At 38.4% G+C, this 14818-nt stretch overlaps 1 protein-coding gene across 6 annotated transcripts in view; it reads right to left on the reverse strand.

The window, feature by feature from the left end:
- COBLL1 (cordon-bleu WH2 repeat protein like 1) overlaps positions 1–14818 on the reverse strand; it is an 86536-nt gene that overhangs the window by 44778 nt on the left and 26940 nt on the right. For 3 of the 6 annotated variants that reach the window (XM_040602826.1, XM_040602825.1, XM_040602824.1), the window contains exon 1: positions 7484–7625. The exons of 2 other annotated variants lie outside the window; for them this stretch is intronic. In XM_040602826.1, coding sequence (XP_040458760.1) covers positions 7484–7617 — 134 coding nt within the window. In that variant the 5' untranslated portion in view covers positions 7618–7625. Of the gene's footprint in view, positions 1–5657; positions 5845–7483; positions 7626–14818 lie in introns of those variants that run through there. One more of the 6 variants, XM_040602829.1, reaches the window with a different exon arrangement.

Raw genomic sequence — 14818 nt, forward strand, 5'->3', positions numbered from 1 at the left:
CTTTTAAGAGCACCTCCTAATGAAAGAAAACCTCTGAGATAAAGAACATCAAACAAACCATTCAGAGACTAATACACCACCTCTACTCCTCGTTCTGTTTTCGTCAGTCACTCTTGTCAGTTCCAGATGCTCAGTGCTGGTTTGCCCTAAAGCTGCTACAAAACAGAAGTCACACCGTGACCATTCCATAGCAGGCCATGGGCACCATGCAGTAGAGGTATGTGAAATGATCAAGACACTTTACAACCGGCTAAGCACATTAGGCTATGAAGACAAACTCACAGAACTAACAGTCAACAAGCAGGCTTTGCTCCTCAGACCCAGAGTTCCCGCCTTGAGGAGGGCATGAAGATACAGAATTGAGGCAACTCCTGAAAACTACCCTTAGTGTAGGGTTTACAGCAGAAGCCCATGCAATGGTTCAATTTAAGCAGCTGCCATTTGTGAATACATATCCTTTCTTCAGGTGAAGTTCCTGTCTGCTGGTAGAGTCCATAGTGTGTTCAGTTCTTGCACTGAGAGAGTAAGACAAACAAACATCCGAACAAGGAAAAACTCTCAGATAAACTGGGAAAGCAAATCACAACAACCTCCACGGAGATCAAGAACTAAGCTTGAAATAAACTATAGGCTAGAGAAACCAAGCAAGCCAAACAAACAAACTAAATGAACTGAACAAAACTGAAAATGTAAAGGGAAAAAAACAGACCGCTTTTTCGTGGTTGTAGTAGCTTTGTTGTAAAAACAGAACTGAAGAGTCCAGACATCTCATCTCAAGCGAGTACCACAGTATGGCAGGCACCAAAAGCATCACAACCACTCCCAGCTTTGACTCACCGTTTTGTAATATGTGAAATAGGTATACAATCATTACACGCAGTATGAATCTTTATCTTTGCTTAAGATCTATGGCTGTACACATACACCATCAAACTTCTTTATTCCTCCCTTTTTACATAAAACAGTCCAAATTTTTCTTATGTAAAGAAAATAAAATGAAACATAGAAGGTAGTCTTGAATGGCACATTCAGATTTTGTTTTCAATTCCAGCACTGCTTGCCAAGAATCTCAAAAAAAAAAAAATTAATCACAAAATTGATAATATCGTGTCTTCCTCTGGACACTGATTACTCTGTTTTCACATAACTGCATTTGGATCCCAGAAAAGAGACCCCTCCGGCAGTACGTTGCTTTCTTCTCTAACGCTTTAATCTGCTGTCCACATTCATCTTTTAATGAGGGTCTTAAAACAGTACAGTTTTCTTAATCACAATCCTTAAGACCAAACAACTTCTGGTACATGACAGAAAAGCTATTCTAAAACACTAAGATTTTTTCCACATATTAGAAGACTTACAATTTTGTTTTTAAAGTATCAGCAGACCATAATGAGCAGTTTCTAAACTGGAAACACTTCTTCCCACTCTCTAACCAGACATCCGAACTTCTTTCATAGGTCTGTGGCTGATGTTTTGTAATAACAGAGACCCAAATGGGACTATAAACATAAAATTAATCTAAGAACTATCTAATTTTATTGCTAATGGGGCTTTTTCACCACACCTGGCGTTCTTACACTAAGATAAATCAAAACATTTAATATTTATCTGAAGACTTCCAGAGTCTCTAACTTGTAATCACCTACGGTTTTTAAAATTTAATAGGCCTACTGATTTCTGATACCAGTTCAATAAATGAGAATTTACACTGAATTTATTTCCCTACAGCTCCTGAAAATTACTAGGTTTTTATTTTTAGAGCTGACTGAATATATGACAAGGTAATGTTTAAATATCATGCTCAAAAAATAGTTTGCTGTTGCTCATGAAAGGCACCTCTTTTTTGTGGAACTTAGAACAATGATTTTTAACTGAATCTTGGCTAGTTGAAATGTCACGTTCTGTTCACTTTGACTAAGTTATTACCAGGCATACAGACTTCTACACAAAATTTGGGTTGCCAGAAGTGGTGCAAAAAAGGTTACTTTTAAGTTAGTTTTAACGTACTGTGGTATTCTGATATTTTTCCTTAACATTAAGCAGCCCAAGTACTTAATGCACCAGCTTCATAACATCTATGTAACATGCCTACCAGCCTTGATACTAGGCTTTCATATCTAGATCAGTATCACCGTTTGGTACACCGTCTATCTGTTTCTACTATAAAAGCACCAGCTGGATGTTAACATCAAGGTATGGATCAATGGTGGTCAAGCACTGTCCACTCTTGGGTTACCCCTTCAAACCAGGCTTATGATACATGTAGGACAAAAAGGGAAAATATTTGCTGTAGCTGCTCCATAGAGAAATATGAGCTTTCAGGTTATATGTTCATTCACTTAGTTATTGAGGGAGATTCTGAGTTTATATTGTATAGATATTGTGTCTAGCAGGTGTCTCACTAGGTACAAAAACCCCAAGGTTCAGAACCACATTTTAAGCTCAATTTCCAGGTAGAGGAACAAGCATGAACAATTTCTAAATCTTTTTTGATAATGGAGTATTTCACAGTGCACTTCTCTATACAGACTCCCAGGGCTGAAAGGAGACCAATATTGCAAATAATACTGATATTTTAAAAATACCGGGTAAGATTGTACTAGAAATAACGCACTGGGTAAACAGCTCTCCCAACACAAAAACACGTTGTGTAACTAATACACCACCTCACAAGCCAGTAGTAATGTTATAGGTGATGAGATTATTAATAAATTGATCTTTGAAGATTATCTCCATGGGTTTACTCAGTGAGGTTCCAGAAAGCAACAAATCTTATGCAGATGTTCTCTTACTTCTGCCTATATACAGATGACTGCTACAATCAAAGCAAAAAATGTAAAATACCTGCATTTCCACTCTCTTTCCATAAATAAATTGGATCAAGAAAATAAGGCATCCCTGGAATCAAGGCATGTTTTCAAAACTCTTCCTAAGGAAAAGTTTTCCTAGTCATTGGGATGTGTAAAACCCCCCCTAACTAGCCTCATAGCTCTGAAGAAAAGAATTTTTTAAAAAGTCTTATCCTAGCGAGAAATCACAGGACTGGGATGGTAACCATGACAGTAAGGTGAAAGCTTAATGGAATCTTTGGATGTCTTTTTCACACTAAAAGCGAGAAAGCAGCAAATGAATCCTTCAGTTCCCTCCAGACCATTTGGAACAGACACTTGCCCGTCTGATTGTCTGTCCCCATGGCAGTGGCAGTCTTTAAAACAGAAGAGACTGTATTCAAGCCATCATTCATGCAACTTTTTCCCTTACTACAAGTAGAAAGGGGTGATTCAGCGGCAATGTAAACACAAATCTGTACAGTACAGGCATGTTTTTAATTGTGCCCCTCCTAGCATTATAGGGCACCAACTCCAGCATAAACATGTAACAATTACGTCAAATACAAATTTTAAACTTTCCTAGAAAAATAATTCATTGCCCTTCAAAGTGAAATCTTAACTATTATCACGATGACCTTTTCTAGCTCACTTAAAACACCCCCAAGACTACCCAAGCTTCTGAGCACAGAGCACCACCGAGTTGGTGCTGTCTCACACCATTCAACAAAACATAGTTCCTCTCTAGGCGTAAGAATTGCCTCACTGTTAGGAAGACAGCCAAGAGCTCAGAATCCTAGCAGGCAACAGAGGATAAAAAATACTTCACGCTACAAAATAGCATAAAGTTTACTATTATTACTGAGAAATTATAGAAACATGTTCCAATAAAAATGTTCCCTTACAGCACATTCTGTTGTGCCAAAGCAAGTATTTCTTTTTCCTCTTTAAATAAATACCCAAACAAAAAGAAGAGGTGTAGTGGAAAAGCAGTTCCACCGATGTTACTTCTAAGGAGGTTAAGAACATAGACTTCTGAAGTAAATAGAGCTAACATAAAATACAAATAGAAGCTTGGCATATCCACATGCAACATAGCTCTGCAGTAAGCAGATACTTACAGCTATTTGCAACCTCTTCACGAAGTATAAGATGTAAAAAATAATCTAGATTTGCTACCAAAAGAAAGTGCAAAAAACTTGAATGACATTCAAAACTAATAAAACTTCATATGACTTGCTTAGCCTTTATTTACAGTTATCAAAACAGCCTGATAGAAAGGCAGCAGGGAAGAGAAAGCAGTAAATCTGTAACAGTAATTGAGTAATATATAACTGGCTGAATAAACAGGAAAAGAAAACAAAGAGCAGCTTGAACTGGAAGGGGGAGCTTAACCTTTGATACACTAATAAATCTAACAAATGCTTAAAACTCAAACAAACATATGTTACCTCCACTAGGAACAAACCTTCAAATCTTTTTCAAGAGCTGCTATAAAAGGATGCTCATACAGATGTTCTTCTCCCATGACCAAGAAAAGTTCAATTAAGGGCTCTCAAACAGAACAAAATCTGAATCTGCCCTTCTGGCCATTATCTCCTAGTCATGAAAGCAGGTGTAACACCACCGTCTTTTCAAAGCCTGCAGATGAAACACCTGACTCTGCTCATGGCTTTTTCAGCTCTATTTTGAACATCAGTAGAGGTCAGAATTGGCAATTTATCCAAGCTTTTCTGCTGCTGCTTTTCTCTCCTATCCGAAATAATTTTTCAGATGTAACACTGGAGGCAGGCACTGGATGCATTTATAGGTTGGGAAAGGTAAGAAAAATAAAAGTAGAGCCACTCAGTACCCCTGCAGCCAGGAAAGACCCTTCCCGTTTTCCTCACATACACACATACCTCAAATATAGGTACGTGGGTGTTGGTGTGGGTAGATAATAGATAAAATAATGCACGACTGCAGCTAGGAAGCTCTGCAGTAACAACAGGGAAGACAAACTTCGCTCCCTCTTCCTTTAAGCTGCTATAGAAGGTTGAGTTCAACTGCAGCAGTTCCCTTTCCCAACTCAAGATTCAGATACAGGAATAATAATTGAGACAAGCGCAGCAAGGTAAGTTTGGAGAGCACTGCAGCTAATTTCTGTTTTTCACACAGGTATCTGGAACAGAACAAGCTTTTTCCCTTGTAGAAAACTCTTCAGCCACTCGGAGTTTGCTCTTTGCAGTTACGTCCTTTAGCTACCTAGTTGGGTAACACTTCAAAATGTTTTGTATGTTTGCATAACCAAGAAATAGAAGGGTTTAGTAAATTGGAGAACAGACACGACATTAAGCACTGGAAGGGAATGGGAAGCACTGAAATTTTCCCATCCTGAACAAGAAGCTTAAAAAATAAATTATATATATGCACACAGATGCTGTGTGACACATGAAGAATGGACAGAGAATTCCTACACAACTACATCAGCAAATAATGTACCCTAGATCATTACAGGACAGAAAATGAAAGAGAAAAAGTTCAGGCTAAGAAAATGTACTAAACCAAGCATTTATATTACTAGATTGCAAGAGAGGCATCTTGGCAGCCAATATCCTGAAAGCCAAAATGTAATAAAGAGGTTTCTCCTGGTGTACGACCAACGTAGCTTTAGTTCCCCCAACAAAAGCACTGAGCATCTCAAGCTAACACTTCTTCCAGAACTAAGAGCAAATGCTTTGTGTACCTACGTGCCACCAGATTCTCCTGCTCATCTTTCACAGCTTCTTCCTCAACACCCACTCCCCTCCCTGCATCCTCCTCAGAAACCAAAGTGGGAAATCCTCGTACCTTCAGGAACAGGGTCGCATTTGGTACCTCCTCACATGTCAGCACCGTGCTGGAGCCCAAGCCTGGTATCTTATGCACTGTGTGAGGGGCGATGGGTACAGAGCACAGCCAGAAGTTCTATGCGAGCTCTCTTCACAGCGTAAGACGACCAGCAGTTATCACAAGCACCTCTGCTCTCGCCGGTAGTGGAAGCTCCCTGCCCTTTGTCCTACCTACTTCAGCTCCCCCACTGGCTGCCAGTTCAGGGCCCCAAATGGATGCTGCTTCCTCCCCAAACTCATCACCCTCTACATACAAGAGCTATTCTTAGCCCCCTTCTCCACTTTCTTCTGCACACTCTACATCCCCTAGACTCATTTCTTACTGGATTCTTGCAACAGGCAAGGAAGAAAGAAGATACTCCTTCAAAGAAAGCTGGCTCCCTGCACGATGGTTCTAACACAAGAGCTATTCTGGATGACCCATTACTTCCATCAGAAAGCCTCTGCTCTTTCTGAAAAAAGGGTACAGGACTTCAGCATTAACTATAAAGTAGGAAAAAATTCTTTAGGAAAGGGAAAAGCATACTTCTTACTAACCTTTATAGTGATTATAATCAGCAGCAGCAGTCTGCTCTGGGGAACGTAGAGAAACTCCTCTACAACTATGCTGATGAATCATTTGCTGTAACTGCTGCACTTCGCTCCCGTATTCACCCCCCCACCCCCCCTTTTCAAATTTCACTGTCACAGGTTTACACCCGGTATTTTTCCCTGCTGAGTTGTTAACATATATTAACATACAATTCAGTGCCAGAAAGTACTGACTTTTACAAGAAGTACAACTGAACAAGATTTCTTAAATTCCTTCTTTGTTACTGTAAGCAAAGTGCATCTTGGCATTCTGCTGCTATTCAGGGATTTAGTCTGTTTAGGTACTACCAATTTGATTAAATGCTTTCCATGATAAAAAGTGATATATAATATTCAAGAAATAAACAGAATACACAGCAAGGACTCTACTACATTAAACATTAAAGGCATTGACTTTTACAGGTTATTACAAACAAGTGATGTTTCTTTTCCAAGCAAAATTTTAGATCAAAATCAGATGAAAGACAAAGTCGGAAAAGCCTTACAGTCTGCATGAAATAACAACATTTCTCATTTAAAATAATCTCAGTAACCTCATTTGAGCTTCTAGGCCCCCCATCATCAACTCAAAATGAAACATACAACAGCCTCTATACCCAGAAATGCACCACTGAAATTTCAGTAGTCCATCTGCAGTGATAAATTTTTAGGTCTTTATACATCCTCATCTTTGAGCCAGAAATGGGATTTTAAAAAAAGCCTTCATACCTTGGTGTACAAAAATTACATACTTTACCTGAAAACAGGACAACAGACATTAATTCTTCCTTCTTTTTGCAGGCCTATGAGTTCTGACAATTTATGTTCTGCCTTACACCCAAATTCTCCCTTTCCTCAAAAAACAATGACTTAAATGCTGCTGCAGATATGTAATTATTGGTAAATATTTTTCCTCACAGCAGGTGTTAGGACCCTAAGTTCAACCAGAGCAGCAAGGAAACACTGTGTAAACACCAACATCTGCATTCTTAGTCTTGTAAAATATGTGTCACTTCACATCAACAAACGCTTCCAGAATCCCATGTACAGCAACCAAAACAGTTCTGCGGGTCAAAGTTTTATCCACATATAGCAAACAAAATTATTGTTATTGTGTTATACCTACACAAGTATTGCTCTGCAGCCATTCTGCTGATCATCCACACAAGGAGAGGGAAGAACAGCTACAACTGATTACACTACTTTTCTGCTTACCTCCAAAATAACACAGGTTTTTCTTCTCCATTAAAATCAAGTGAATTTCTCTCAATAGCATATGTAGGTAGAAGGGACGGAGTGTGCGTGTGCATGGCAAGCTCACTGTTGTTCCCTTCTGCTGCTGGTGACATCAGTAAGCCTACCTATTTATAATCCCACCACCTGACCAAACGGCCTACAGAGTACATCTAGAGATCTGTATAGCCCTTAATCCTGACATACCTACTTCAGCCAATTCAAAAGAGTATTAAGTAGCTTTGTTATGTCTTCTGTGGCTTTATACCATACAAAGAAACCAATCCTGTATTCTGCACTCATTTTTGCAAAACAACTTCAATGGGAAGTTTTAGAATTAGCACTCTTCCTTCCCTTGGTGCTTTTTAGCCTTCCCTATTTCTCTGTCTGTAAGACAGCTGGCTAAACAGTTCAGGAAGGCAAAGTTTAGTGAGCAGTGGAATAGCAGAGGCAAATTCCCACTTACATCCAGTTAATTTGATCATCAGTACTACCTACAAAATTATTGAAGCTTAAGATCCTGACAAATCAATTTCACAAACAAAAGTACAGTATTTATGCTATCCAGAAAACAAAAAAACAACTTAGCAGTGGTTGAAAGTAGGGTAATTTATAGAAGCTTGACCTCACTGTCAATTAAAAACAGAAGCTGCTTAAAAGCAATTCTCACTTCAGTTACCTCTTCCCAAAGTCAAACCTAACGCATACAGTCATGGGAGGCCTGCTTACAATTAAGTCTGCTCAGGGACCGAGAAGGGATGCAGTTTACGCACTACCATCAACAGCAACAACCTGCAGGACTCTATCACTGGTAAATGTTGCTTCTGGATTGGGATCAGGGCACAGTATTTCAAAGTGGCTTGGTGACCACTTCAGTGAGAGAGTAACACCTGCACGAGTGTGCGTGTGCTGAGCGAAGTTACTGACCATTCCTTATCTAGCCTCTCTTACCTGAGAAGTCTTGTCACCAGCATTCATCCCCCATTATGTCAGACAAGTCAGGAATCTAACTCTTTTTTACCTAACACAAGGCTGAATGAAACCATCAGATCAGTTGGTTGTGTTCCAAGTCAACTGCACTCTGCGACCAAACTCCGAGTTAACAATACAAAGCACAGAAATCCTTGAAGCAATTTCAATTGCTTAAAAAGCTGGGGACAGCCATAACACAAGCCAAGCTTGCAGGACTAGACCACCAGTAATAAAAGCTTCAGTGCAGACAGGGTATCAGTGCTGTCTAAAATACCAACACATTCCCTATGGCTAGTGTGTCCTGAACAGGACAAAACATTCAGGAATTCCACTTGGAAGCATTAATTACTATCTGGGTCTAAGGGCTGTAGCTAGAAATAATCAACTTATAGTCACAATAATAAAATATCTGATTTATTTTTTGTCCTCCTGGTATCTTGAGGTAATAAATCTTACACACTATCTACTTACAATTCCCTTCTTATGGCTTTCACATATTAAGCAGTAATTTTATCACTGTTGAAAAATCATGTGCTTTTCATTCAGAGAGTCACCAATGGAGTGTGATACTATTGACCACAATAAGCAAGTGCCCAACACTTCAGATAACCTGAAAGGCAAGAAAGGAAATGTTTTCCATTTCTACAAGTATGTACCTGGCTATTTCCCCTGCATCTTACAGAGGTTACTTTTTCCCCCCACCGATATCACTCAACATAGGCTACTACTATTTTATTCTTTTTTGTAACTTCCTAGAAAACTTGTGAAACATAAAATGTGGAGTTTTAAAAGATGGGGTGGGGTGAGAGCTTAGACAGGGCATTGGAGGAAAAAAAACCAAACCTACCAATGCATCATCGAAGGGAATGGAATTAAAATGTTCTGTTAGAATTTATTTAGGATTAGCATATTAAAATGCTTCTCGTTTTTCCACAATGCATCTACTTAAATTACTCATCTTGGCATTGCTGTATTAGCAAACATTCCCTAAAAAGGAATCATCAACTGACTAGTATCAGCAGCAAAGTGGAATGCATGTGAACAGATCATAAACGTGGAATTTCTTTTATTTCTTGTGTGTATGTTTTAAAAGAAGTAAACAATTTAATTTTGCCAGACACATTGCCACTATAGTGATAAATGCAAAACACTTTCTAAAAAGGTCCCTGTATAGGTCACATTTTTAGTACAGAGATTTCATGCTCTTTAATTCACAGAATTGTTTCCAAGACCAAAAGGATACGAAGATTTACATACTAGTGAGGGCAGTAAAACAAAAGCTTCCCAATATTCATTTTTAGATCTTTAATACTTTCAGACTCACTTGTCTGTGATTACTCAGAGCATCAAGTATTTCAGCATTGCAGGAAAAAAAAAAACAACCACCCACCAAACTCTAAAAGCCCAATAGGCTGTTAGAACTCAACAGGTATGTATCCATTATCCGCATATGGAAAAGCTGGTCAGAGTTACTATCTGTTTTTTAAAAATCCCCAATATGGACACATCTGTAAAGTTGGGAGCTCTTTGAACCTATTGTCTCTATTGTTATAAACAAAAGACTATTTTTTAAAACTATCTCATATTTAATCTAACCCTGAAACAGTAATTATTTTAAAAAAATAATAATATCCATGAGAAACTAAAGTCTGAAAGCAGCAATAATAGCAGGAAACCTGGATTACTAGACTAAAAATAGGCATTCTTCCAGATTAAATTGATGCTTTATTAAATACTCCTTTTCTTCAGTTCCTTTGTACCTACTGAGATGACATCTTATCTGTGATGGATCAACACATTCAAGTCTCCAGGGAAAGGCAAATAGTTTTCGTTCTATCAAAAAGAACTGGAGAAGAGAGCATAGACAAGAGGCTTCCAAATGGCTTGGAAGCAGACCAAGAACTTGTTTTTCTTATGCAAGTCACACATCAACAACAAAAGTTGGTTATCGATTGTATAATCACTCAACATTAAGGCAGGCAATTATTTTTCCATTATTTAACATTTGGTTTGAGGATTTTATGCAGCAACATTAGACAATTCTGTTGTATGTTCTCCTTTTACTTACTTGGAACGGCTAGAACACAACAAACTGGTACATGTACAAATGGCAAACGTAAGAACATGAGCCAAGAGCCCACGTCGTTATGTCCTTTATATGGAAACTGTATCACACCTTTGACCATCCCTGTCAACCCTCTCTGAACCTTCTCTGGTTCTACTATTTCCTTTTGGACATGACAGACCAGAACTGCATGCTGTATTGTCATTATAGATTTAGATACAGTGACCTAATCATGTTTTCTCTCTTTTCTTCTCTGTTCCTTTACTAATACACATGGCAAACTGATTTGTATTAAATTTATCTAAAGTGAATTTAGTATCATTTTATTATCTCTTCATTTTTGCAAAATCCTTCTGCAAGTCTTCAGAGTCATGTCTCCTCTCATTACTATGTATAATAAATGTTTACTGTCACCAAACTGTCATTCAGCTGCTTTTTTAGATTATTAACATGTTGAACTATGAGTTCCAGCATAGATCCCTGTGGAACTCCAAGGTGGCCTCCCTCACTTTCATAGTAGGCAGTTTCCCATACCTCTGGTTCTTATTTCGGGGCAAATTATTTAGCTACGCAAGGTCTACCATCTTATGTCATGTTTCTTCAATTTTCCTACAAGGCCTTAGGTTAGAGACTAGCAAAAGCTTTTGAAGGACCAGGAAGACTGCCAGCTGACTTTTCCTCATTCAGTTAGTCAGCACAGCACTTAGATTCTTTTTCTATTTTTACAGCATTAAGACATTTACACTGTAGATATACTGATATATCAGAGTTCCTCATTTTATTCTAAGTGTGCTTGTTGCATCACAATCTGCAGAAAACCAGACTTTGTTTGTAAGTTCAGCCACCAAACACATAGTTTATCTCGAATACTGAGGTAGTTCTTAAGAGCCCCCACCAAAGCTGTCCTAGCTGCTGTGCAAATTCAGTACAGAAAGAGAGTGCCTACCCAGAAAACTTTTGGGGACAAAAGGACAAGCCCACCTTTTGGGCTGCCTGTCCACAGCGTGACTTCCCTTAAACTGCTGCGAGACCTCTCCACCTTGCTATCTCGATTACCACCTTTCATCCTCATTTTCACATCACAGACCACTGCTTTCTCTTCTCAGCACAACAGGTAATATACAAACACTAGCACTTTTATCATCTTACCTAGTCATATTTCATCTCAGCTGCTAAAGATCTGCCCCACTGCCCCACAGCTGTTTTAGTATTTTCTTCTATGCCAGCCTTCTTCCCAAGAGCAGGTTTTGTAACTTTTTCCACACGACCACCATCTCCTCCTCACCTAAGGCTCGACTTGCATTATAACTACAAACATCTGACAATTAAGAATCCATAATAGTTCTTGGCACATGCGTGTAATACATTACAACTTCCCTCCTTTTTAAGGTCAAAGAGAACCAAATCAAGAGACTTAAAAAATTCTGTATGGATTAAGCTCCATAGAGTAACACAAGGGTTAAGGTAAAAGGAGCAGCAAAACCTCCAGCATCTGATGAAAGCAAGATGCTTCGATTCACATTCACTATTTGGAGAAAGAGAGAACACTAATCCAGAAGTTTTTATATACTTAAAGCCAAAAAGAACTGTAAATGGCAAGACAATCCTCAGCTGCTGATTTCTGGCAATTCAGACATATTTGAGAATATGACACTGAAACTGAGGGGTCTTAATTGCCCAGAAAGTACCATTTTGGGAAGTTAACACCTCTATCTCCCCAAATATTGAAATTACAACATAGACATTGCAAACTAAACAAAATACATCCTTTAAGGGGTAAGAAACACATTACTATGGTTGTAGTACTGCCATGGCACTCATGGTTGCCACAAATAAAATATAAGAAATAAGAGACAAATGAGGTTACCAACAGGGGGATTTTTTTTTTTTTTCTAATATTTTTCATGTCAACTTGATATGGCTAGGTAACAGATGGTATATTATGTTTTTCCGGCTTTGACACAATTTAAAAACAAGCTACAGATGGCTATAATGAAATCCTCATTAGCACACTTATATTTTCACAGTTTAGCATAGCAATAATGAAACTTTCAGGTCTGGAATTTCCTGTTGGTTAATTAGTGGTTAGGTTAACAGCCTGAGGAAGTGCACAACCCAAAAAGTTTCCTTATTGTTTAATCATATAATTACTATATTCACATTTCTGGGAAAGCTCTCCAGAAAGATCTGATGTCACAGTAAAGCTACCTTTATAACCCTCCCTCTGTTTGTGGAACAACTGAATTATTTTATTTAGTGGAGTGTGTAGGCAGGAAAGCCATGAACAGGCCTAATTCAGCTGCCTCTGGGAAGTTTCAGCTTGTTTTATTTTAGAGATACTAACTTACAGAATTCTTCAAACATGGAACACTACAGAAAAGCTAGGATCAACAACTCTTGGCCTATTGCTACAAAGTTATTATAATATCATTGGTTAATGCTTAAATAATTCCTGGGGTTTTTTTAATCCCAGTTTATAATCCTCCACAAAAGCTTCAAATACGACGTATGCTTAGCAGCACACCAAGGTATCGCTAAATCTGGGATCTAGAAAGAGAAAAAAAGAAAACAAAAAAAAAGAATCACCACAAATCTTGTACTCCAGTTATTTCTGTAAACGAAGCTGCTGCTTTAACACAGACATCACATTAACTGTAAATTAAACAGTATGATTAAAATAGTAGTGAAGGATGTGGTATTCACAGCTAAAAGCCCTCTGGGGTTTAGCAATCCACACCCTGGTTACTAACTGATGGCACCACATGCTGCAAGACTCCCGCTGCGGCACAGAGCCCTACCCACGCCCCGTAACCGATACCCACATGGTGCTATGGCACAAGGAAACCGGTAGCATGGCAGAACCAGGTCCCCAAAACTACTGAATATTATTGTTGGTTTTTTTCTTTAACTGTCATCACCAAAAATCGACACCGAGAAAACGCAGCACTCCGGTACAAGCAAGAACATAGCAGGTTACCAGGCACAGACCAGGGGAAACAACCGTACCGCTTTTTTGCAGTGCTAGAGGTTGAAAAGAGGACAGCTACTGCCAAGCCATCACGAAAGAGGAGCATAATGTGGAGAACTTGACCTGTGACTGAAGTTACATAGTTAAAAAGGGACCGCATACAACAATTTAAAAATTGTAATGCCAAAAGTAGCTTTTAAGCCCTCAAAATCACTTACGACAGAGAACCGCAGGGAAACAGAATTCGGATTTTCTAACAAACACCTTATTATTTAACAAACACATGATTATTATGACTATTCTGTAAGTTTCTGGAGCCCTCCCATTTCTTCTTAATTTATTTATACAACATTAAGGAGAACTGAAACAGTATTATCTTCCTTAACCAGCGGAAGCAGTAGCTGCGCACAACAAAGACTTTCTGGAACACTAAAATGTCACTATGGGATTCCACAATCAAATGTACCCAAAAACAGACAAGCAAAAAACACACGCAGTGCTCTTGGAGATCCGAGAACTACAGCTCCAAACAGTTACTGTGCTTCCTTAAAAAACACTCAGAGGCCTAGGAAGTTAATAAAAGATTTAAAAATGACAGAGAAAATAAAGCTCCCACAACGATTTTCTTATGGAAAATCCCATGCTTTAATTTGGAAACTCTCAGATCCACTTTCACATACAAGTCTTCATAATCACATCCATTCCTGTACTGAATAGACTGTACTTTGATGGATCTTTTTATGACACTGTTGCTATAAGGACTTCAGATGGAGGTTTAAGACTACATTGTTCTGAATGTTTACACGTAGTATAATCCTGTTTTTAAAAATCTGTACCTCTGTTCAAGTTCAGTAACACTCACTCTTCTCCTAAAATGAAAAGTTAAAAATAATTGCAATATTTCAATGCTAAACAGTTTGTGAAGCAAGGACACCTTGTGTTTGCTTCATCCAGCACTCCCCCACCCTGCTCTTCAGAACTATGTAAGTGGTGGCGTTCTCCATCTTTTGAGTTCCTGTGCTTATCAGATGATAAATTACAAAGAAAGAAAAAAACCCCAAAACAATAGAAAAAAGAACAAAAGCAAACATTATTCTACAGTTATAACTTTGTCATGCAAGTTTCGGGTACTTCCTCAAAGTGAAGTAAACATGAGACAATGGAAAAATTATACAGTTAATCACACTGGGATCAATACTAAAATTTGTAATGAAAAACCCTCCTTTTTAATGATGATAGCAAATCATTTAGACCTAAGTTTCTTTTACAGGCACTGAAATTTATTTACAGGAGGGCCTGTGTTCCAAAGGGG

The sequence above is a fragment of the Falco naumanni genome, chromosome 8 (assembly GCF_017639655.2).
Source record: "Falco naumanni isolate bFalNau1 chromosome 8, bFalNau1.pat, whole genome shotgun sequence".
NCBI classification, from domain to species: Eukaryota; Metazoa; Chordata; class Aves; order Falconiformes; family Falconidae; genus Falco; species Falco naumanni.